Source organism: Oxyura jamaicensis, chromosome 13, assembly GCF_011077185.1.
Source record: "Oxyura jamaicensis isolate SHBP4307 breed ruddy duck chromosome 13, BPBGC_Ojam_1.0, whole genome shotgun sequence".
Lineage (NCBI taxonomy): Eukaryota > Metazoa > Chordata > Aves > Anseriformes > Anatidae > Oxyura > Oxyura jamaicensis.
In genome coordinates this window covers 11,484,518-11,509,666 of record NC_048905.1, presented here as the reverse complement: position 1 = coordinate 11,509,666, position 25,149 = coordinate 11,484,518, and the positions used below count along the sequence as shown (strand labels likewise).

General features: G+C 46.4%; 2 protein-coding genes across 3 annotated transcripts in view; both read right to left on the bottom strand.

Moving 5' to 3' along the window:
- Positions 1-15,329, bottom strand: part of ADAM19 (ADAM metallopeptidase domain 19) — a 32,162-nt gene extending 16,833 nt beyond the window's left edge. Inside the window, exons 1-6 of one of the 2 annotated variants that reach the window (XM_035338966.1) lie at positions 15,113-15,329; positions 14,797-14,882; positions 12,392-12,462; positions 3,320-3,398; positions 2,339-2,415; positions 34-231 (exon numbers count right to left, since the gene is read on the bottom strand). In XM_035338966.1, coding sequence (XP_035194857.1) covers positions 34-231; positions 2,339-2,415; positions 3,320-3,398; positions 12,392-12,462; positions 14,797-14,882; positions 15,113-15,173 — 572 coding nt within the window. In that variant the 5' untranslated portion in view covers positions 15,174-15,329. The remainder of the gene's footprint in view (positions 1-33; positions 232-2,338; positions 2,416-3,319; positions 3,399-12,391; positions 12,463-14,796; positions 14,883-15,112) is intronic. The other variant, XM_035338965.1, reaches the window with a different exon arrangement.
- Positions 15,330-20,484: 5,155 nt separating this feature from the next.
- The window catches only part of SOX30 (SRY-box transcription factor 30), a 7,365-nt gene continuing 2,700 nt past the window's right edge, over positions 20,485-25,149 (bottom strand). The window contains exons 3-5 of the mRNA XM_035338967.1: positions 24,809-24,988; positions 23,021-23,519; positions 20,485-21,870 (exon numbers count right to left, since the gene is read on the bottom strand). Coding sequence (XP_035194858.1) covers positions 21,495-21,870; positions 23,021-23,519; positions 24,809-24,988 — 1,055 coding nt within the window. The 3' untranslated portion in view covers positions 20,485-21,494. The remainder of the gene's footprint in view (positions 21,871-23,020; positions 23,520-24,808; positions 24,989-25,149) is intronic.

The window sequence follows — 25,149 nt, the reverse complement described above, 5'->3', positions numbered from 1 at the left end:
GAAGCATCACACAGGGACCCAGTCAGAGCCCTCCTCACCCTGAGGTGGGGTGTTTTCACCCCAGCTGTGAAGTCCCTGAGCCAGCCCTCAGCTGTGACCACGCCATCCCGGTGGCCGCAGGCTCCTCTCTGCAGCCTCAGGTCACCCAACCTGTAGATAAAGTGCTGGTCTGAGCTGCCAGGGACAGGCTCCACGATGTAGCTGGAGTTGCTGCTCAACACGATGAGTCCTCTGTTAGAGCAGGAAGTAGAGAGAGAGAAAACTAGTTACTACTGCAGCAAACTGAGCCAAATCCTTCCTTCGCTGCTGTGCTCCCAGCTGCCTTGGGGAGGCATTTATCCCTACCAGGCTGGGCAGCCTATTCAAAAGAAGGATGGGAATATTTTGAGTTCAGAAGGGGGAATTCCTGAGCTTGCTTATATTAAAAGCTGTTAAAATGGGCTCTGACAATCAGATGAGGGGCTATAGGAGCATGTGCTGCTGCAACAAGGACTGATTTTATTTATTTATTTATTTATTTTACAGCTTTTCCTTTAGTGGCAGTGGAAGTTTTTCAGCTGATTAGAGAAATTTGTCTGCAACAGAAATGGTCTAAAAAAATGTGAAGGTTTTGTTTTGCTTTTTGTCAATGGGAAAAAAAAAAAAGTTCACTTTTGCATCCTTTTTTTTTTTTTTTTTTCAGATTTTGTCTCCTTTCATTTCCCTGTCTCACAGTCTCATTGTAGGGAAGAAAAAGAAAAAGAAAAAACACCAATGTGGGCAAGTAATGGGTGCCACCATAACCCAGATATTTTCCCATTTTGTTCCATCTCCTGAGAAGACCTATAACAATTTATAATTAAGAATTTGTTTTTTACTTTTTCCTTCCCTTTTTTTTTTCTCCTCTCACATCAAGTGCCACTTTGGCCACAACCACGGTCTGTCCCCCAAAAGCCCCATGCCCCACCTCCTCGGGCCCGCTCTCTCCAGCTGCCGGTCCCACCCCATGCAGCATCCTTTGAAAGGAAAACCTGCTTCACACTGAAGAGAGCAAGTGCCTGACAAAAGGAGTCATAAAAGGGGCAATAAATAATACATGTGACTGCAAAGTGCTTTTCATGTGATCCAGGATCATATTCAAAGCACTTTCCCAGGAGCACATCTTATAAGCCCTTTTTTTTCCATCCAACGGCTACTTATGGGAGCAAGTGCAGCCACGCAGCTTTAAGGAGAGCAGGGAGCTGTTGTTATGCTTTGTCCCATTTTTCCTCTGGTTCTTCCCAAAACGCCTAAGCCATGAACCAGCTCAGAGCTTCCCTGAATTCCCAATAATACTCGTGGAGCACAGCAGTGTCTTAAGCTGGGATGGTCACCTTCTCCTCCAGGGCTATAGCTGGTTATAGCTGCTGGAGATTCAGGGCCTTATCCTGCCTGGTATGAAACACTCAGGGCACAAACATGGCAAAAGTGGAGGCTCCATCACACCTCCAGCATGGGGTCAGATCCTGTGCAGGATCTGTGCGTGTGGAGGGGGGCCTCAGGGCATTGAACACGCTCTGGAGATGGCCTGAGATGCAGGAGCTGTTACGTGCGCCCCCAGACATCTGTCTCCTCCAGCTAGAAGGGGATGAGGCAGGCTGGCAGAAGCAGAGCACACCTGTGACTACTTTTGGATGACTTACTGCAAATCACAGGTGGCCACACTGCCCTGTTTATTTCCCTGGGCTCTTTGGCTTGCTGTACATCCCCTTAAGATTTCTGGGGTTTGCTTTGGCAAGGGATGCTTCCTGGCTGGGCCAGGTCCCATCAGCACAGCTCCCAATTACTTCTTGAGAGCAGATGACCGCTAATATCAATAAAGCACACATGGTATTTTGGAAACAAACTTGGAGCTGGTGTAAATGAACATATACAGACCATCTTTTTCTGCCAGAGACCCCATTACTACTAAAGCCAAGGTATTAAAAAGCGGAACACACAACCCCTGCACCACCCAGGGAGAAAGAGGGGAGCAAGGCGAGGAAGCAGAGCTGACAACACCATGGGAAGTTCGGACCTGAAGGCTGCCCCAGAACACAAAAACTGGCCAGTTAGGAGAGGCTGGGAGAAGGAGCTGGGTTTGGTATTAGCACAAGAACATTGGGCTGGGACAGGGCAAGTCCTGTCCCTGTGAGGGACACAGCCCTGGGTCGCTACTGGGAGAGGCCTCTTGCTCCAGAGGACACCTGAGCTGAAGACATTTCCCCTGATGTGCTCTCTTTAGTGCCCAGCACTCTTTTCAGGGTGGGAATTGAGAACAGGCCCGTCTGCCCAGACAGACCCTGAGGTGCACGGCCCAGTGCCGAGCCCTGGCACTTACCGCAGGCCCCTGCATGCGCTGAGCGCCACGCTGGAGTGGTCTCTGCCCCGCACTGTCCCATGGTAAAAGCAGTGTTCCTGCAAGGCAGAGGGCAGCAGGGTTGGCAATTCGCTTCAGGTATGGGCACGCACTATGTTTAGGCATCACTGAGTCCCGTTTGAGTCCCAGTACTCCGCTAATTGCTCTATTTCCGCTGCACATGGAGCCTGTCTCCATTACATCCCCAAGGATGCAACTCGGATGGCCTCAGCATGAAGCAGATGTGGAGCTGACTGTAAGGGAGCTGCCTGTCAATGGCAGCTGGACCCGGGTCAGGCCCCGGAGGACGTGCCTGGGAGGGTGACGCCATGGGCAGCGGGGAAGTCCCCGCCTGGGGGCTCCGGGCGAGACAAAGGCAGCCTCTGGCAGGGACAAGGAGGCTTTGGGGTAGAAACGCCAACATACCCATCCCAGCCCTCCCCCTCAGCCCAGGGCAGCACCAGTAAAGATGATCTCATGGGGATTTTATCTCTTTTTTTTTTTTTTTTTTTTTTACATTGCGACCAATGTGCATCTTTGTGCTGCTGCGGCGGTCAGCCAGCCAAGGGCAGTGTGAGAGCAGTAATTCATGGGGGGCTTAGCTGAAGAGCAGCCAGCTCACTTCGGCTGGTTTTCCCAAAGGCTGGGAACATCCCCAGCATGGGGTGGCAGAATTAAAAGCAAGAGGACGAGCAGTGGGAGGAAGGGATGATTCTCCAGCACTCAGAGATTAGGGAGCAATGCTGCTGGCTGACCTCAGCAGGTAACAGAGCTTAGGCAAAAACAGGAAGGTGTTTTTACCATTGTTTGGTGACGGGGATGCTTTCTCACTGGAAAACCCCAGGCCAGAAAGCCAGACTGCCCTCCCCTTCAGCCTCCAGCTGTGGGGAGCTTGGCCTGGAAGCAAGGCCCTGGAGGACGATGCTCCCCTGCTGCTCCCTGCACGCCGGGGTCTGCACTCACCGTGTGGCTCAGGGGGACACTCTGAGCCTGTCCCGTCTGGTTGTAATGAGTCTCGGTGTAGCCTGCTGCAAAGAGGTTTCTGCAGATATCAGGGAAAAAAAAGGGGTAGGGGAGGAAGACAGTAAGAGATTTCTTTACACCTGGATTTTGTTTCCTACTTGTGACAGAAAATTTGCCTGACCTCACCACATCCAGCCACATGCTGCCCTCCCAGGAACTCTGCACTTCTCTTGTGGAGCACACCCACTTCCGAAGGGATGTGGTAAGCCATCTTCCTAAGTGCTCTTGCAAGCCATTTATTAAATTAAATTAAAACAATAAAGGAGAGGCTATCCCTCAGTTCAATCAGGTGCTGAAATGCATTTCTAATAGCCTCAAGTGAGCAACAATTTTTATGTGAATACTTAAAAAACTGAATAAAATAAAAAAATATCATCCTCCTCCCTTAATGGGTGAAAGTCTCTGTGCAGAATTTCCTTTCTGCTGCAAAGTTCTGCCCCAGATATACTGGAAGGAGACTGAGCACACTGAAGGCCAGCTCAGGACACATCTTTGCACTGGAGCACGTGTGTGAGTTCATAGCTCAAATCCAGTGCTCAGATCTGAGCGCAGTTATAAACCAATCTGCATCTGCATTTCAACCTCTGACCAGCAGCCGATTCACATCTTTGTTCTAGAAAACTGCTGATTCCCCAATTTGAATCTGATCATGCTATCCTCGTATAGACAATATTCTCCCTGTCTTTAGCCCAGGATCAGGCCAAAAGCCTATAAAAGGCGCTCCTGTGCGCTGAATAGTAAGTGTTTTGACTTGATTCCAGAGGAAACAGCCTTCCCCTTTTTTTAAACATCTGCATTTATTAAACAGTGATGTAAAAAAAGTACAGTAAGTCAAAAAATCTGGGCCAAACCAAGAAGGTCACATCCTGTGTCCATCTCAGCCACAGTATAACACAGCTTTAAAACTTTTTTTTTTTTTAAACAATGGTCTCATTTCCAAAAAATTGGATCCTAGAACGTGCCCGGTCAATCCAGCACTCTCGCACAGCAGCCTCATGCTGCTGTCCCCCCAGGAGGCACCACCCGTGCTGAGGCATGAGGATGCCGTGCACCCTGGGCAGTGTGACACCTGCAGCGCCCAGCTGCAGCTCGGCCCCTCAGCATCGCTGCTTCAGACACCACATGAAGGAAAGGAGAAAAAGGTTTTCTTTTTTTGTATGGTTTCTTCAGGCTGGGTACACACGACCTGACAGATCAGTCTGTATGAGAAACAAAACTGAAGATGTTTTTCCCCCTCTTTTTTTTTTTTTTGATACGTGGCAACCAGGTCTAATGTGCCTTCAAAGCCTCTGTTTCAATAACGGACTGTGCGTTTGTGATATCAACTGATTAAATTAGGCCTGAGACACCAGAAAGAAGCGCCACCTCTTATCAGAGTGTATGAAAGTGCTTCCCCATCCCGCATCCAAAGGGCAGGACACCCGAACAAGTAACGATGCCTTAGTGTCAACCAAACCCCTGTGCCACTGCTTTACTTGATAGCATTTGATGTTGGGAATACAACAGCTTTTATCTCCACTTTCAAAGTTCACTGTAGCCCAGGAAAGCTCATTTCGTTTCTTTCTGATGTGCTAATTCCCATGACTAGATCTTGTCAGTGATCCAGAAGGCTCAATTGCTGTTTTCCAGCTATCTCCGATCTGCAAGCCGAAGATAAGCCCAGAAGCGCCATCCCACAAAAAATAACTCCAGCTCTCTGACTGCAGTAGCTTGCTCAGCATGAGGCTGCAAGAAACAAATGTTTAATCAACAGATTGCATTAACTGGCAGGAAATTGCCTTGAGCAATGTTCTCTGGCAGGTATCTGGTCTCTGTAAGAGACTGTCTTCTCGAGAGGAGACATGAAACCGATGTGAATGTGCCTGGTGCTACTGCAGCCAGAATTAGACACCAGCCCATAGATTTCCAGTAGCTGAGGCTTGCACAGCCTTTTTCATTCCCAAACAAGCACTCCTGTGTTTTCCTCCTGCTCCCTTATTCTTGGAAAGCATGCGCTATGAATAGATAGTTTTTTCCTCTCCTCCAGCACCATAAGACTGCCCTACGCTTTGACTCTTGGTGCCCACGACTCATCTGCCCCTCCATCTCCCACCCAACCCCACGGCTGAGCCCAGCACACCAGGTTTTTTGGGCACAGGATGATGGCACAATGCACACACTGTGTGCACTTCTCTTCCTACCAGCAGAGAGATCTGCGGGGGGTGGAGGGATGATATGGTGCTGAGCAGTCTGCCTGTGCGGTTAGATATCTGTGCAGCTGCGGAGCAGTGCCATCTGATGACTTTCAATTCCCTCTCCACCAGCAGACTCCCGTGCTACATTGTAGGTTTCCCATGCAAGACCCAGCTTCTTATTCTGAGCCAAAACAGCCTTGTTTTGAAGGTCTTCCACCGCTGTAGCGCAGGGGAGCCCTGGGGCTCTTGCAGCACTGCTGAGCAGAGCTATCGCAGAGCATTGCACGGTGTGCGGTGGGGAGGGCAGTGAGGAAAGAGGAAAAACAACAGGACATCTTGCAATACTCTCAAGGGGCTACCGCACTTCACAGCCTGTGAAAGTTCATTCCCAGCCCAGCTCACTTCCTCAGCTAGCATCAAGTTCACCACCAAAGCGTAAACAAATAGAAGATAAACCTTCTTCACAGCTCCAAGTGCACCAGAGTCATCAGCCCATCAGTTCCTCTTCTCCACGTGTTGCTGGATAAACAGGAGAGACCAGCGAGACACCGGTACCCCAAAGCCTTAGCAGGGGCCTTTATCTGCCATCATTTCAGGACAGTGCCACTGCCAGGCTCCCAAGGAGCTTGGCCCTGCAAACACTGTGAGAGCCGACCCACTGCTTCCATGGGAGCACAAGGCTTATGTCCTTGATGGAGGAGAAAAGCACTGAAAAATACATGATTTGATCCTTTCTTTCCTGTTACATTATATAGCCCCGTGACCATCTCTGCAACAGCTTTAGATGAAGGTGCAAATGCCTGTAAGGTTTGGATGTGAAAATAGCATCATGTAAAGGCTTCAGAGAGCCACACAGCTGACAGACTGCTAGCACATCATCTTCATAAAAGGCAGCACGGGGCTGGTCGTTAGAGGGTTTATCATTAGAAAGAATTGATGAAGTCAGAGCAAAAATGTTTTTTGGGTGGGAGGGCTCTCCTTTGCTAAGCCCTGATCACAGCTGCAGCTGTGTGGGGCTGTTTGAGCGCTTGGGGTGTCCTCGAGGAGCCCGCACACCTTCCCAACAGCAACCAGCTTTTGGCAAGATCAGACGGTCCCCCAGATCCAGCTTGGGCTGCACACGCTGGGTGGAAGAGCCAGCTCTTGGCAGGCCCTGCTCCGTAGAAAGCCTCAGGACCCGGCTTCAGCGCGAGCAAGGAAGTCAAACGAAGCACGAGTGGCTCAGTGCCATAACGTACAGATGGCTTGAGCCTGTTTCTGCCGATGGCCGGCGTGGAGTGGCCTTGGCCCTACTCCAGGCTGTCAATGATATCATTGTTGGAAACAAAGCCCCGCTCTGCACTGCCGTGCAGAGCTGGCAGGCTGGGGCAGTGCCTCTCTGCCTTGCCACATTGAGATATGGTTGTGCACTTCACACGTGAGCCAATGGCATTTGGTGGCAGAAAATGTGGGGGCAAACCCAGGTTTCTCAGCAGGCAGCTGCCCCCAAAGGGAACACCCCAGAGCTCCCCAAAGCAGCAGGAGGAAAGCTGGGGCTGTTCTCCTGCAGGCGTCCTCATTTGAGGGAGTGCACGTCACCCAGCTGCTCTGGAGAGCCTCACCCATGCTCTCCTGGTAAAGAGGAGCATTTGTGTCTGCCTGTGAAATATCACTTGCTAGCAGAAGCCTTGGAGGAGCTCAGAGCCCTCCATCACAGGGGGAGCCATGGGGGGTGTGTGTTTTCCCCAGCCAGAGATCACCCATGGGCACTGGCAGCACCCCACCAGCACGCTGCTGTGCTCACCCACGGGAGCAAGCAGGGTTTTTATAATTCAGTCCCACCAGCAACTTTGTTTAGGTTTGTTTTACAGAAGGGCTGGTCTACATGGACAGCTGCCACTTTTAAAATACCCGTATCTAAGAGACAAACATATTTTTTTCCCCACCCCACCCCCTCCCCCTCAAAAAAAAAAAGAAAAAAGCAGTCCACAAGCCTCTTGTGAGAAATATCTACTCTTCATTTTTAAGTCTTGGGACCAAGAAAAGTGAAGCCTGCAGTCCCTGACATTTCTTTCCTTGTCCCTTTCCTCAAATCACAATAAATCTGTCCAGCCTGGCTGCCAGCATCTGGGGGTGGAGGGAATTGGTTCTCCCAATAAAGTTTTGACATCAGATTTCCATCTACAATTTGTGGTCCCTCTCCGCTGCCTTTCAGCAGGATCCAAGTAGGGTAAGAAGGGGAATTTGACTCCTCACTTCCCAGACCCTTAAATGTTCCCTAAAGTCAGAATTTATGATGAGAACCTGAGGTGACCCCATCTCAAACACCACCAAAACAGCACCCCTGACAACGCAAGCAGGCAGCCCTGCTCTCTGTATGCACCCCTAGTGGGAAATCAGGGATTTCACCTCTCTGCAAGTCTCCAGCCAAAACCCAGCACTTCATTAAATCACTGAAATCCAAACTTTTTTTTTCTTGGTGCCGATGAGTCTCATCCAGACAAAGCTTAGAGCTCTTAAGCTCCCTCCATCAAGAGCCTTTGAGGATGTATCTGAGAAGATGTTTGTTGTGCAAACTGCAGCAGTTTGGAAGGAAGGAAGAGTTTCCCAGCTCTTGAGGTGGAACTAAACTACCTGTTCTCAAGGTGTTGGAAAACATCACAGGCTAGGTACTCCCCATCCCCTTTTGTCATCTAACTCTGTGACACTCACCATGTAAATCATGTTACAAGACCCAAACAAAATTTGTCACATAACTCTCCAGCTCACCAATGGGAACCATAAAACTTGCCTTGAGAGGAAAAAGGAAATAAAATAAATGGGAAATTAGCTGATAATGAGTCAGGGAGCAAAAGATTTAAAGGGTTCCATTTCCTCCTCTCTTCCTCCCTGTCCCACACAGAAATCACCGAATGTCCCAGGGGAACCAGGAGGCTGAAAGGCAGTTATGGCTTTGCAGGTCCCACCCCTGTTTTTCTGATGACTCCGAGAGACAGCAGAGCAGGATAAACTCGATTTCCCTCCTTTATGTAACCCTTAACCCCCTGTGCAGGAAGTCTATTAGACACTGATAGTGTGCAGCTCATCAGTGGAATAATCTCAGATATCCTTCCTGCCTGGGGGTGGGCAGCAACCTCCCCTCTTCCTCATTCAGCTGGGAGAAGAGGCACTGGAAATGAGAAAAAGCTGGAAACTGTGACACACAGGTGACATACAGATCTGCTATTGGACTGCTGAGAGCATCAAATAGGGCTGGAGTGATTGTCAGCTACCTGGATGGGGCCAGAAGGGCTTGGACGTGATACTGCTCCTTATCAGATCCAGCTGACCCAAAATAGCCGCCTGGATCGCTCCCAAGCTCAGGTCAGATGGGCTTTGGACTTGTTTCGCACTGTCCTCAGGCAACCGTTGCACATCTCCACCAGCCCTCACCCCTGCCACCGGCATCCCCTGCGATCACAGGTGCTGTGGGAGGGCAGCAGGCAGAACACAACTCAAGCGCCCAGCCAAAACACACAGCCATGCCCCACAGTGCCCATGGGATTCACCACAGGAAGGGACACCCCTGGGGAAGGTGACTTCTGGGGGAACACCCACTGCCCTTCGCAGCAAGTCATCCTTCCCCATGTCTGCTCTTCCCCATGGGAGACACAAAGAGGAGGAGGACAGGGAGGAAAGTCTTGTAGATATTTCTCCTGCATTCCGGTGAGAGAACAAATTCCATGTATGTTTCTGCTGTGCAAATATCAACTCCCCACTTCGCTAGAAAGAAAGGGATCACACCAGGCAGCTCTGCCACATATTCAGACCATCCCAGCATCCCCTCCACACTTGGCTCAAAGCTGCTTTTTATTAACAAATGTGAATGCCTTTAAAATAGTCTCTTCTGATCCAAGATTTTCAGCTCAGATTCTTCCGTTCCTAAGCCCCAGCCAAATTTAAAACTGTTTTATAGGCATCTCTCCATATATTTGTTGTTTGTGCAGCTTTGAGCTTTCCAATCCTGCAGCTGCACAACATGGTTTTGGGTCACTTAAAACAAGCCTAAGTCATTTGGGGGATATACTTTTGTCGTTACTCAGAAATGTTACATGGTGTTGTGAACTCTACTTGGAGCCACGCTGTGGTTCCGCCTTTGTATTAAATGCCTGAACAGGAAATAATGCAATATTATGTTAACAACTAATGCAATAATTGCATTCTTAGATATATGAAGCCCAAACTCAGATGATGTACTGTGTCTTTCAAAATACAGAATTGTGTGCAGTTCCGAAGAAATATATGCAATAGTGTTTCACCTCTGTATGAACACCATGTCCTTTTCATATAGGATATGAAATTACAGTCTTCATGTGAAGATTTCTTCCATATACTCAGAACAGCTTGTTTCATTCAAAGCTAGTTTATCCCTACAAAACCAATATAGATTATTGTATTTCTCTCCACTTCTCCAAAGCAAGTCCATATTTTCATCACCTTCAGCCCTTATGGGCTGGTGAGCATGCGGACATGTAACAAGGATGCCTAACCCACCAGCTTTCCAGAGCTTCTCTAAACTGGATCAATGAAATGACCCACACCTCTGGGGCTCATTTGAATCCAAAAAGCCCCAAGCACCTTCCACTGCCAAGGGAACTCAAAGCAGAGCAGCTAGCCCTTCAGGTTGCTCTGAAGGGACACTTCCCAGTGGGAACCCACACCTTCTCTCACATTGCCTGGGTGCCTGACAAACCCCCGGGGAAGAAGCCCCGATCTGTCACCACTCAGCACCCCAAGCCTCAGCTGTGTTGAGCTGCTGGGCACTGGGAGCTACCTCAGGCTGGACTCCACATGCAATAGCAAGGAGAAGCAGTTTTCCTCCACTTCTCGTACAAGTGTTCTGTGGATGCTGTTGTTTTCAGGACTCCCATGCACTTCAGGCTCTTCTGTCTGTCTCATAATTTCTCTCTCAGTTTGAGAGTCTCAAAGCTACTTTTGCACCTCTGCAAGTCTGAGAAGCGGTGGCTCTCCAGAGCCTCTCCTAATCACATTCACAGACTTGCACTTTGGGATGGTGCCATCACCTCTCCTGCACGAGGACTTGAGGCCTGGCAAGTCTCCCACGTGAAGTGCTGCTATCAATAAATCACTTGCATTTTCCACCGAAAAATAAAATAAAACAAAACCAAAAACTCCAAGCCACTCGCCGTATTTCAGCAGTCCTTGTAAGGGGATTTACCCTGCAGTGGAACTGTGTGCACACCAGCCTGTGTGTATACATCTCAATGAATGAAAATACATTTCAGGAAATAAGCACAATAGAAGCCCTCTATTATTATCATGGTGTTTACCAACACCAGCAACGTGTTTGCCTGCGCTGGAAATAGCAGGGCTCTGCTCCCACGAGGCACCTGGAGTTCGGTCACCACACTCCACACAGACTCGTTCTGCAATGCTCCTTGCTTCTGCCAGGAGTGAATTCACTTCTGCATGGTTATTGCTGAATATTTAAGACCTGAGAGCCCTTCCACTGGGAAAAAGACCCCCGGCAGTTCCAGCACATCACCTCCAGGTCCAGCTCAGAGACCATCTCTAATGAATCTGCTGTCAGCACCAGCTATATTCCCTGCATTAGATGGGACCGAGTTGGCAGAGCTCACACTGCTTGGTCTCTTCTATCCCTTCTCTATTTTCCCAGCTGAAAGATGCCAAAACACAGAATTTATGGCTGGTTCTGTTTAGCCCCACACAGGGGCGGTCTGACTGGGAGATGTGTCCAGGTTTTGCTGCTCCAAACCCCCCAGCAGTTCCTATAGTCTATTACAGAAAGCACCTCATAGGATGTACGCTCCTCTCATCAGCCATCAGGCTTCAGTCTTTCTTGGAGCTGTGTGCAGTAAAAATCTAGTTTTCCTCCAAGCCACCCTGAATATTATTTAGGTTTATGCGCTGCCATCAGAACTAATAAGATCTTCTGACATTTTGCCCTTTCAGGAGGAAAGCTGAGCCCTGAGCTCTGTGATTGGCATGTCCATATAACAGGTTTAAAATACAGCCAGAGTTACTGTTCCAAGGCTATTATTCCCTCTGCTGGTTCTAGCCGACATAAATTTGGTAGTGTTTCCATAGATAAATCTTCAGACCAATTTAAAAATAAAACACCAACAGTGCAAGTGGACTGCTTGACAAAAGAAGCTCATTGCAGCTAAGTTTCTGACTGCTTTTTTACCACTGGAAGCTAATCCACGCACTGGGCAAAGCCTGTGGAGCAAGCCTCAAGGCAAGAATCTTTCTACCTCCCTTTGTCTGCTGAGTTTCAGCTGAATTCAATACACATCATGCCCTATGCTATCACACAGCATTGCTGGATCATGCCCGAGAAGAGGCTGCATTCAGTTAATGCAAAAGCATTTTTTTCAGTCTATTTTAGCATGAAGGTCACTAATGGAATAGAAACTGTCAGATCATTTCTCCTAGGAACCAGGGAGCTGCATCTCTTCTCATCACAGCAAATGGAATCCTCATTGCGGTCACACTGACTCTAAAGCAGGGAGCCATTTGGTAAATAGTGAGCTTTGTATCAGCAACATTTTCTGGTTAAAGTAAGAATTATGATGCAAAAACAGCTTTACAGACTGCAGGCCAGGTCACTGCCTGCTTTTTGCTGACAAAGCTCTGTCGCCGTCAGTGCTGCCTGGCTGATTAACATCAGTGGGTCTCAGACCTGGAATAACCTTGAAATCCCAAAAAGGACTTCCTCATCCTGTCTTTATCAAAACCCTGTTAAGTCAGTGGAGGTTTTCCTGTTGACTTCACTGTAATCCTTATACATTATTTTAGTGAGCACACAGGTCAGAATACAACGCTCAAGCACACTTACCCATTCTTCTCTAACTCCAAGACGAGCTCCTGGCCTTCTGCCTCTATCTTAACTTCAGCTCGGAATGGATGCTGCATGCAAAAGAGACAGTGCCTGTTACTCAGAAATCATCACCGTGAACATATCCACACACAGCAGGTGCAGAGGTGCAGCTCCAGGGGTGCACTGAGCCCCTCTGTGTGCGCACCACATCATGGGACATCCCAACTAAGCCCAGAGGTACACACATCAAATAGAGGAGCTAGCTAACCAAAGCTTCCTTTGTTGTCACAGCAGAAAAAGACATTTTCAGAAGCCTATTTCAGCACAAGAGGAATCACGCCTCTTTCAGATTTTTTCACAAAATTCCTTTACTCCCAGAAAATGTCAGTAAGATGCAGGCTACAGGATCCCTTAGACATCTTCAGGCCCTCATTGCTTTGGGGACGGTATTTCACAGCTGCTCCCATATTAGTCCCAGGCTGCAGAGGGACTGGAAACCATGACAGCAGCTTTCTGGTGTGTTCAAACACGCCAGCCACAGCCCTGGTTTGCAATCTGCATATATCTCAGCTCCAAGTGAGGACGCAGGACAGCTGGCTGTGTTAATGCTGCTATTAGTGTTAGCAGAAAGGACCCCAATTTCTTAGTACAATGGCCAATGTATAACTAAAACTACCATTAAAAAAACATCATTCAAGGATAGAATACACTTTCCAGGGACCCAACTAGATAGCATCTGGAGATCTCTGGGGTTTTACCTCTCAAAGCAGAGCCACTGGCTGGAGGCAGGTTTCTGGATCTGAGTGATTTCACATAAAGGAAATGGATGAATAAACCCCTCCAAAGAGGAATAATCCATCTGATAAAAGACTTCTCTATTCAGCTGAAACTGCACCCAAAAAAATCCTGAAAACTGGTGAGATATGATCAACTCCATTATTTCCTTATTTGGTGTTAGTGGGGATTTTGCAGAACAGACCAACTGAAAGCAAGATAAAGCAAGACTGATTTAACAGGGTGTTCTGTTAAAAGGTTTGTCAGCCAGAGGTATGCTTCAGTGTCACTTCATTGATTCCAAGTTCAATTACAAGCTCCTCTTAAATCAGCTCCTGCTTATATTTGGGGTTTTGTTCATCTGTCCTTTGTTTTTCAGGGCATTGTATCAGGCTCACACAGGTGATGCAGAAGAAGTAAATACATTCAATCCATACAGCAATGGTTAATTCCAAGGGGCTGAGCTTTGGTTTACTGACTTACAGGTGCTCAGTATGACCCAGGGTGGGTCTGTTTTGCTAATGTGTGAGCAAGAGAGGCTGCCTTGCCCATAGCTGGGGGTCTAAGGGTCTCTATTACTGTAATTACTCATAGGTTGTGCAAACATTGTTATTACTCGTAATGCCTTCCCTTCTCTTTCAATAAATACACTGCTTCAGAGTGCATTGATTGCTGTGTAACTGAAACATCCCAGCTGTACATAAGCTTTGCTAACACTCATTTGGGAGCCAACAGGAATTCGCCTGAAACAAACCAAGTGAGACCCCTGAGACGCAGCAAATTTATGTAAGGGCAAATGCTGTCCAGATGTATTCATATTGCTATCAATAACAGAGAGAAACAAAAGGCAACAGGCTGTGTTGCAAGAACATTTTTAAGAGAATTAAGAGCATGAGAAAGTCATTGTAGCTTTTTCTTATATAGTTTTGGAAATTCCCATTATATAGGGAGGACAAAGCCCAGAATAACAATGCTTATGGAGAGACACCGTAATTTTTCTTTAGAATAATGCTGTAACTTCCCTTTTCCTGGTTCACCACTTAAACATCACTTGGATTTTCCTTTCCCACTTCATTATGCAACTGATAACTTCTTGAGAGCAGCAACACAGATGCTGGGAAATGGAACCGTGGTTTGCGGTTGATGTTAAAATCTGGCATCCCGGCAGTTCCCAAAACGGCTGCAGACTACTGACATGCTGCTGGATTGTCGTGTGTAAGAGGAGAGTGAGCTCTGCACTGACACAAACGGTGTGCAAGGCACAGGCTGCCAGAGAAGCTGCGGATGCTCCATCCCTGGATGTGCTCGAGCCAGGTGAGATGGGGATGATGATGAGGATGGGGCTAGGGGCAGCCTAGGCTGGTCCGAGGTGTCCCTGCCCATTCCGGGGGGCTGGAACTGGGTGGGCATTAAGGTCCCTTCCTACCCAAGCCATTCAGCGATTCTCAGACCTGCACCTGAGCAGGGCGTGAGGCTTTGTGTTTGCAGTCAAGCACCCCCCAGCTGCGCTTCTACTCCCCGCAGCCCCTCCGCAGCTCAGCCGGCAGGACCAAAGCGGGGCTTGCCCTACCCTCGGCGTTAGTCCCCCCTCCCCCCGAAACCCCCGGGGGTGCCGGCAAAGCAGGCACCAGCGGGCGCTCGCCACCCACCTTCTCGCCGCCGGGGCTCCCCGGCGCTTCCCAGCGCGGCACCACCACCACGGGCTGCGGCTCCGAGCCGGCGGCCGCCTCTCCTCCTGGGGAAAAACGAAGCGAACAGCTCACCAGCCCAGCCCCCGAGTGAAAAAACGAGGAACCTAGCCGGGGGTAGCCGGAGGAGACCCCCTCCATCCCATGCCATGCCATGCCATGCCATCCTCCCCATCCCATCCCACCCCACCCCACCCTATGGCATCCTCCCCATCCTTCCCAGGGCTCAGGCAGCAAGATGCACTTGTCCCCCCCCCCGGTCCCCCCCCGCACTCACGGCGCGGTGGCCGCAGCAGCAGCGAGAGGGCGATGCCGCAGAGCAGCCCCCGGCCCCGCATGGCTCCGGGCAGGAGCGGCTCCGCCGCCGCCCCGCGTATAAAAGCTGCCGGTGCAGCTTTCCCCTCCCACCCCCGGCCCTACAGCCCCCTGCCTGGGGGCGGGGGTGCTGTCGGGTGTCTCCTCCTCCTCTTCCTCCAGCCCGGCTCGGGGATGCGCCTTGGGTAGGGGGAGGGGGGTCTGGGGTCGTCTTCCTCCCCCTCCCCCCCGGGCGCTGTGCCAGCACAGAAAGCTGTCAGTCATCAAAGGAGGGGAGACCCCCTGGATTAAGCAGGCAAATAGGTTTTAAGCTCCTGGAGGAGCTGTGCTCTGACACTGTTGGTGTATTTATTCTATTTATAGGTAGCCCAGCCAGCCCATTCACGGCTGAACCCATGTCCCCAGAGGCATCCTAAATCCCTTCTCTCCTGGGCAATGCATTGCCACTGGGCGGCTGAAGGGATGAGGCTGTGATTTATGCTGGCCAGAAGCAAAATCAACTTCATTTTCTCCCTCCCCATAAGGCAGATGGAGGGACTGGGGGTAAGGAAGGGCTTGGGAGCACCCACAGCTCCAGGCCCCTGCCTTCAGGGGTGGCCACTCACTAGTCTGAGGCTCCCAAAGGGGTGTCCCTGTCTTCTCCTGCACCTTTCAGGGCTGCCCCATGGGCTGTGTACTCCATGCACCAGCTCTTTGGGATCTCAGCATTTCAGGGGGATGAATCCCTTTCCAGGTGGCACCAGCCCAGGCTGGGACACAGGGACAGGGATGTTGGTGCAAAAGGTGCTGGCAGCCCCCAGCCCTGCCCCAAGGCGGAGCACAAACTGGTTGATATTGTTTCTGCTGAGGGGAGTCCCCCAAAGACTCCCCCGACCCTGGGTGCCAAAGATGCCCCTTGCTCACGCTGAGCCCATGAAAGACAACTCCCTGCCCTATATCGGGTTATTCCTGCTCTGACTGCCAACCAGCTCAAACTGCAGGCACGCTAGCAAGGCTGCGAGGGTGCACTGAAGTCCCTTATTTATTTATTTATTTTTTACTGGGGTCAGAATGGCAAGGAAAGGCATCACCTGCTAGTCATAGTCTTCAGCCACCGACCTGCTTTATCTATGAAACCCTTTCCATTCAGCTCTGTACTTAAAGTGCCTGTGTAGGTGAGCCACTAGGAAAGCAGTGTAAGAAATGGGGAGAAATTGCACCTGGCTATATTTCCAAGTGAAATATTTTATTCAGAGAGGTAAATCAGGCTAATAGAAAATTAACAATCCATTTAGATTAAAGGATGGCCAGATAGCAGTAATGCTTTTGTCTCTTCTCCAGGGGTTTTCATATGCTCTTGAAACCACTTAGCTCGCTTTTGTTGAAGGTCTCTGCTTTTTCCCACAACTGTGCCCACAGGAAATGTGCCTGTTTCTGTCTGCAGACCCCATTTTGGTTTATGGCTATCCTACATGGCCCCTCTCTCCCCTTGCACTTCACACGCTGAGCTGAGAAACCTCCTTTGTCTTGTGAAGGTCAGCGCACTCCCAGTATTGCCCTGGCAGAAGAAAGCGAGGACATCTTGGAGAGCCCTAGAGGGACTCACCAGGGTGAGGGGGCCGTAAATGGCCTTCTACTGCCCCACAGCCTGGTCACACATTGTCTTCACACAAATCAGGCCCTTTCTCTGAGAAAAAATCCAGCGATCAGATCAGCTCTTTCCTAAATATGTTGAGTATGTTGAAGGTGATATGAATAAGTAAATACGTATTCTGAATTTAGACAGCTATTCTGCTTTCAGCCCTGAATTAAATTTCTCTCTACCCTAAGAAAAAAGAAAAAAGAAAAAAAAAATTTGAAAAGGAACATACTTGCTTGCACTGAAAGATTGTCACAAAACTTACCAGTACTACAAATCTTCACAGGAGCTGCTCCATGTATTTCTCAAAAAGATCAGCTCAAAATAAATTAATTAATTAAAAATTTATAGAATGAAATGAAAGGAGCATTATTTTTATTATTTTAAATTTTTATAATACTTGGACCAATACCTAGTGATTGTTGTTGGTGATTTCTGTCGTCATTCAAGTATCCTAAAATTAAATACATGCAGTGTTTGCATTTGTTATATAGTGATATTTTTATCACTGGGTTTTAGTAATATGAGAATTGATATCTTAATTTATAATCACCAGAAACTCCCTCTATAAAAATATAACCACTGACTGTGCCGTTGTCATAAATAGTTTAATCTATATTTATATATCACTTGCATTGCTCAGACATGGTTGCATGGAAAAATTTGGGATATTCTAGCCCTATTAACAGCGCTCAGAAGCTGTAACGCTACCTGCCTCTGGCACAGGATGAGTCAGATCCTGCCCTGGACCATTTCTTCAAAAAGCTCTTGCTGAAGTTAATGGGACGTTTGCCTGATTCACAGAGCAAGATCAAGCTTTTGGTTATCTGGGAATTACAAAGGCTCAAGCTCATTTCCTCCAGAAACCTGATTGCCTGATTAAAAGTATCAGCTGGGAATCTGGGAGTCTGTTCCTTATCTCTGACATCCCTGTGATCAAGGCAAGGATATAGCTGTTAGCTGCAGCCCCCATGCAGCACCCAGAGCAAGGGGCCATGTGTGTGCCGTCATTCAGTACCTTTGGAAATCAGGTGTTCCAGTTTCCCCAGGTCAAAGCTGATGAGCATGCTTTTGCAGTGGGGTTTCTGCACTTACTCCACAGTTTAACAGTGTTATTGTTGGCTGGAAAGCAAAAAAATGTTGATTCTCCCCTTACATCCATAGTAATTTAGCAGTAAATTAGGAGTTAACCACTTAGAAGGTAAGAGGGAGGTAGACCCACATTGGAGCCTGCCTGTTAAAGAAACAGATTTATGCAGAGCATGTCTTGGACATGTATCCGACTGAAAGCTCAGTAATATTTCACTGGAGCTCTCTATTCAGAAATAGGAAAAGCTGCTGAATGAACTGCTGTTGAAAGCCTTCTGCTGACACTGGAGGAAATGTTACCAAAAATCAAAGTCTCAGAAAGAGAAGATAGAAGACATTTTGTCCTGTCCAACCTCTGCATTTCACACACTTGCACCAAAGAAAGAAATTTTATGACTTTGCCTGACTTGGGGGAAATGTGAAATCTTCTGTTTTTCAGAACATTTTTCCTCTTTCAGATCACTTAAAATGATCAAAAGGAGGAAGACTGTGAATCTGTGACGGGAGCCGGTGATTTACCAGCAAACGTCATTATTTCAGGCCTTAGCACTTGAGAACATCTTTGGCAGCCCCAGAATCCCCCTTTTAGCTTTGCTTTTCCACCATGACCGTAGGATAGCGGGAATACTTGGAAGAGCCTTAGAGCAGCTGCCCTGCCAAAGAGGGAGAAGTGCTGTAAGATGATCAGGTACCAGGCAAGGGCTTGTCCCGATGTGCTGTTAGTGAGATACTACCAAAATGCTCCCTACGTTTTTTTTAAAGGGTGGGCCACTGCTGCTACTTTTGCTTCATTCCTACAGCCAAGTGGACCTAATGGTACGAGGTTGTATGTGCTGACACGCTGCATCTCTTTGTATATTTAGAGCACTGCGGTCCTCTCCGCACTGACTGCAAACTTCTCCAGGCTTGTGTTTTCTCTGGCAGTGAATATTCTGAAGCAGTTTACTCTCATGAGAAGAGGAACAGGTATAATAACGTAAGGGCTTTTAATAACATCCAGTTCATAAAAAAATGTTCCATAACTTTGGAGCAGAAAGTCATCTCTGCAAAAGAATAGCCACAGGCAGTGGGCACAACAGGAAGCACTACAAAATGTCAAGACTTTTCCAAAAAGGAGGAAAACAAACTTGGGAATACCTGCATCTGATATATATATATATATCAATTTGAGAAGTGCACAAGGTGCAAGGTTTTAGTTTAGATTAAGGTAAAAAACAAGAGATGGCTGGGCCCAATGCTGTAGTTCTACAGACACAGATCCCATATAACTGATCCGGGAATTCAGCTCTATCTGGAAAGACAGGAAAGATCGGCCCTACGTTTTGTTTCAAGCTGACATATCCAGGATGTGTTAAACCTCAGTCTTCTCTTCTTACAGCCTTTGTGGTATTAAACAGAGCAGACTTCCATTGAGGGTATAATACTGTGTTTTCCTAAGTGAGCAGCAAAGATCCCATTAGCAGATGGACCTGGCACAGCAAAAGCCAAATCCCTGGACCCGCTGAAGCCATCAGCACCAGCTTCACCATTAGCACTGGGTACAACTGAGCAGCTCGGAGGCATTTCCCTTTAAACAGTGCTGGACACCCCATATAGGACAAAGTAAATATGAATGGCCTGTGGAAAGCAACCATTCTAGATTCTGCACTAGAATATGCACTGCAGTATGCCTTATATCCTATTCCGTTTTTTTTTTTTTTTAAAAAAAAAAAAAAAAAAGGAGGGGGGGGGGAAGGAAGTTGGATCTAGAGAATAATCCCACCAACAGCTGTTTTATACCCTGAAACATACTTGTTTGGGAATTAGTATATTTGCCCACATGCATTTCTGCAGGCCAGATCAGCTTTCAGTGAGAAGATAATTTAGTAACAGACACTTTCTACTATTTATAAGACTTTCTTCTTAACGATTCATCTGCATTACAGATGCAGTAGGAGCTGGGGGCTGTTTACAACACAGTTGCAGTGTAGCGTAGGCAGCATTTACCCATGCTTTTACATGCGCTCTTTAATGACAAAATGCAGTGGTTCGCAAATGAATTTAAGCTTGGAAATAGAACTAAGAGCCCAGAGAAGCATTAAAATGTTGGTATAAGACTAAAAAGTTAAAATGCAAAGAACCCCAGGGATATCTACTCTGCCTTGATTTAGGCTTACCTTTTGAGACATGTGGAAACTTCATTGGTACCTGCCTTTATCAATAATACTGTCTTAATGGATGGATATAGGGGGCCTAAGTGTTAGGTTAGACAGGGCTATCAAGGTCCAACAGGTCTGGTGTGACAGCCCACACAAGACAGGATATGCTGAATGAGACATCAGTGTAGCTTCTGAATCATTTCTTAGAACGCTGCCAGCCCAGCACGGATGTACTTCTCCTTCTGTGGTTTTTAGCTCTTCCCATATTTCTGTGGTAGCTGGATTTACATAAGAATAAATATAAATACACACACATATATGTATACACTACTGCTGGTTGCAAAAATTGTCTAGAAAATTGATCTGAGCTAGTTGTTCTAGGCATGTGCAGTTTAGCTGCACTCTAAGTCTTTGAGTTAGATAAATCCTGAATTACACGTCCCCACTCAGTTCATTGTCCATGGCTTAAAATGAAACACTATTGGTACATTGTTCAGGTGAGTTTATTCAAAAAAACAATAGTAAAATAACAGGATTCCCAGAAAGAAATGGCCATACCTATCATAAAACAGAAAATAAATGTTAGTAATATTAATTACATATTTGGGTCAAAAACTTTTGAATTTCTTTACTCTTTGAGTACAGTACATATACCTCTATTATAAGCCTTTGATATTCTTCAGAGAATTTGGTATTCTATGGAGAATTCTTTACAGTAATAACTACATTCAGGGATCAAGTCACAATCCACTAGTGTAAGTCACAGGGCTAGATCCCATCCACTTTCCACTCTCCGGGTGCTACCATACCTCCCCATACCTTCTGGACAATCCATTTTCATTAATGGAACTGGCTGCAGACTAAGTTATTACCAAAAGCAATCTAAATTTTCAGTGCATTATATAACATTCATACCACAAATGCAGAGTAAAGTTAAAAATTAACCAAATTAAACTTAGAACTGTCTTATCAAAGCAAAAATATACAGTGTTGCAGAATCATTCTTGACTTCGCTTTCCAGGCCTCACAGTATTTTACTGTAGTAAGAATTACATTACAGTAATAAAACAGAATTATTTCTCTTGCTAAAACTCCTAAAAGTAATACCTACAAAATTACAGCAAATACCATTACAATGTCTGTGAACAATAAAAGGCAGTATCCTGATTCAGAGGAGCATTAAAAGGATGTGCTTAAACATATCTCTCCTCAGAAAGTACATTATCACATGCTTAGAGCTAAGTTCCTGTGTAAGCAATTTCCTGAGCTAGAGTCCAAACAATGCCCTGATGAACCAGGTGAAATTCAGAGGCTTTTAGACATCCCCAGTTCTTTATGTGACCTCTCAAAATACAAACAGATCGTCAGAGTCCTCAAAATGGCATGCACAGGTTGCTCAAGCTACATAGGTTTCCCATTGAACACACTCTGAAGATGGTACTGAGGAAAAGGTTTATTTCCAATTCTGTATTTCCTTGGCTTATCATTTGTTTTAAAAATTACAGATCTCGCAACACCTTTTCTTCTTCTTCCTCCTCCTCACTATCAGTCACATTGATTAACTGGGTGCTGGAAGGAGTAGGTGGGGTGGCTGACAAAACATTATCAATTGCTCCAACGTCTGACTGTGGTATGGGGCTTACACACTCCTCCTCACTGCGGCTGCTGTGACAGGTCACTTCCTCAAGGCTCTCACAGTTGCGTGAGTCCTCATGTACGATTTCCTCTGGGTATTCCCTGAAAGGATAGTCTCTGTCCAGAACTGAAAACTTCATCTCCTGCTTCTGGTACCTGTTTTCATAAAAGCCAAGACATTCTGGCACTGAGCTGGAGAAATTCCCGCAGCCAAATGGAGGCCGGCTGAATGGGCACGTGCTGCAATGAAAGAGATTGAAAGTGTCATTCAGAAATGCAGATTGCCTAGGTTTCCATTCAGCTAAGAAAATCAGAATGGCACTAATTTTTCTAAGCTAGTCATCTTTTTTTTTTTTTTTTTTTTTTGATATTAATTAAATAATATGCTGGATAAAACAGAATCAGGTAAGCCTGCAGTACATTAACGTACATACTCAGAATAGAAAAATGAAGTATCCAAAATCAGTTTGTTATTTCTATATACCAAAATTTGTGACAGAGCTGGGGTAAAATACTCTTATTGATTCTTTGAATGGCCTCTTGCATGTATTAAGTTGTTACTTAACAAGTGGACTGAGAGAAAATCCTTGTGTCCAGTATGTGGTTGTCAATGTATTTAAAGAAATTACAGTGATTGCTACTAATAAATACACAAATAAATTGCAAGAAGTTCCTAAGCCAAACTATAACTGTCTTTGTTGTGTCCTCTTGGAAATTTTATTCTGATGCAAGATGACACACATATTTTAATCTACACGGTGTTAGAGAAATTTAGTGTGAGGACACTGGTACTTTCTGTGCATACTTAGCTTAGGAAATACCCACAGGATATTGCATGTGTTAGCTTGTAAGTTCTTTGATTAAGGGATCTTCTCTCATTTACTGCCCAGAGACTGCAAAGACAAACTAGTAAGGACTACTTACTTACGTAAGAAATCTGAAGACATTTCACACTAGGCTGGATTTCAGAAACACTGGTAGTTATGACAGCTGCAATCCTAGTAGCTGGGAGACATCTCACACACCTACTTTAATTGTATCTGATCATTCTGAAAATATATTTACACTATCTCTACCTAATACTTTTCTGTAGAAATCAGATGTAGTGCATCTGAGGTGCACAAAGTGGAGAGAGGATACTTCTATTTACCGTGGACTTGGGAGAGCCAATTACTAAATTAGTACCACGGAGCCTTCAGTAACTGGGCATACATTACAAACAGCCTCAGGCCAGCAGGTCCAACCACAGAGGAGCTATAGGAAGGTAAAAGCACCTCTCCTTCCTGGCACTGTGTTATTGCCTCAAGAACTGAAAGCTCCATCTACTTTCGGAAAGTCGAAGCCCTTTAGAACTTAATCTCACTGGTATTGAAATGAAGGATTGCATTACCTTGAGGGGAAATAGTAAGGTCCAGGTACAAAGTAAGGGTGATGAAATGAAAATCGAGGAGGTGATCCAAACAGATTAACTGGCTGCCCAAGGGGAGGACTCTCATAGAGACATGAGTGAGGAAGAGGAGTAGCTTGGGAAAGAGGTACTCCCCTAGGACAAGCAGAAAACATTGAGTACTCCTTTGGGAGCTCAAAGGTAGAAACGGAAAATCTTCCACTAGCAGTGACTGTGTTACTTGGGTTTCTACTGGAGCTCTCAATAAAAACTGGTGTAAGTCTCTTCAGAGAGCAGTTGGATCCAGATGATACATCATGGGCTTCTGTCTGAACAGATTCAGAGAAGTGCTGTGATGCAATTGCAGGGTGCAGGGGCAGGGGCAGGGTTGGAGCTGGAACTGCCAATGATGTGGTGCTCGCAAAAGTAGACTGGAAAAGAGTAATTGGACCTGGACGTTGAACAGAAGAAGATGGCAGACGGATGGCAGAAAGATTTTCACCTTTAGGAAAGAGAGCAGTTATTTATCAGACATGAGTAAAGGAATAGATGGCACAAACAGTGGCATAACAAAACCAAAATCACTACAGCCAATCACTTTCTCAAAAACACTTCCTAGCATCGCTTCCCTGCAACTCTCAGTCACACAGCACTTGGCCTGTGTGCGTTCTGACAGGTGGTTTTGGAGTCCACACACTCAAGCTTCCTTCAACAAGAAAAAAAAGGTGAACGAATAATGGATTGGCTGGTGAGTGTTGAGGCCGTGAGGCTAGTGAGGTCTGTATCGTGTTCTGGGATAGCTACAGAATGGGGCTGGAGTGTGCACTTAGTGCCTGAAGCTCAGAACGCCTCCCACATTTACCATCTGAGATGGAATGAGACAAATTCTTAATAAATCTGCATGGTGCCAAAGCAGCAGTGAGGAGCAGAAGCAGTAATTACAACACACAGCTCCCCAGTATATTTTCTTACTTGTTTCACCAACGAACACACCCACTAGCCAATCTCACTGAAACATTTTGCAGATGTACACCTGAGATCATGTTGTATGTCAAAGGCTGCCTTTATACAGTAAGATTTCAAAACACACTGCATCAGTGTTTTCAAAAACCACTACCTCGTCCAGGAGCCTAAATTCTGAGTCAACTGGACTTAAATGCTTCTAGATTTTACAATTTGTATTTAAGAGTGATTTCAACCACAATAGGTTGAATGAATGAAGCACAGTAGCATGTGAGGACACCATAACATCATAGAATCTTGGATTCATAGAATATCCGAGTTGGAAAGGACCCACAAGCATCATCAAGTCCAACTCCTGGTCCCCAAAGGAGCACCCAAAGGACCACACAAGCATAAGAACACAAAAAATACCTTATTCAGTCAAATTTACAGAATGATATGGGAAAGGATCATGTCCTAAGTCAGAACTTCACCTGAACAAAGTAGGGTGCTCTCTTTTACATCTCCAAATATCAGCATCTAGCATAAATAGGCATTTAGTTTTCTTGTCTCATTAGACTCATTTGAGTCAGTATACGTAAAGAAAAAAGGTCCAGTGCTTGGGCCAAAGCTATTTGTTGTGATCCACTGTCCTTGCACTCAGAGACGGAACTCTTTCACCACAAAATGTGAGAGGCTGCAGTTTAGCTATATTTGCCTGTGGGTTTTCATGGCACACCCTATTTCACTGCCCATATGGGCTAATTATAAAAAAGATCTTTCCAGGTAAGATGAAACTTTAATAGGCAGATTCCTAATTTTAAAAATCATTCAGTATTGAAAACTCACAGACTGGATGTCCAATACTGTTCTGAACAGGGGGGATGACAACAGAGTATCCAGGTGATTGGAAGGGAAGAACTGCAGCTGGATTTGTAGTGATGATGCTCTGAGTGGTGCCAGAAAGTACACCAGAGACATTCAGTGGAAAACGCTTCTTTTTGCCTGGTCGTGGCTGATAAACCCAACCTGTCAGAGATGAAAAAGATGCAGACACCCTGTTTATGGCATGGTCTCTTTTTATGTAAAACCACTGTAGCTGTAATTCTGAAATATATAAAAAAAGAAAAGCGAAAAAGAAAGAAAGAAAGAAAGAAAGAAAGAAAGAAAGAAAGAAAGAAAGAAAGAAA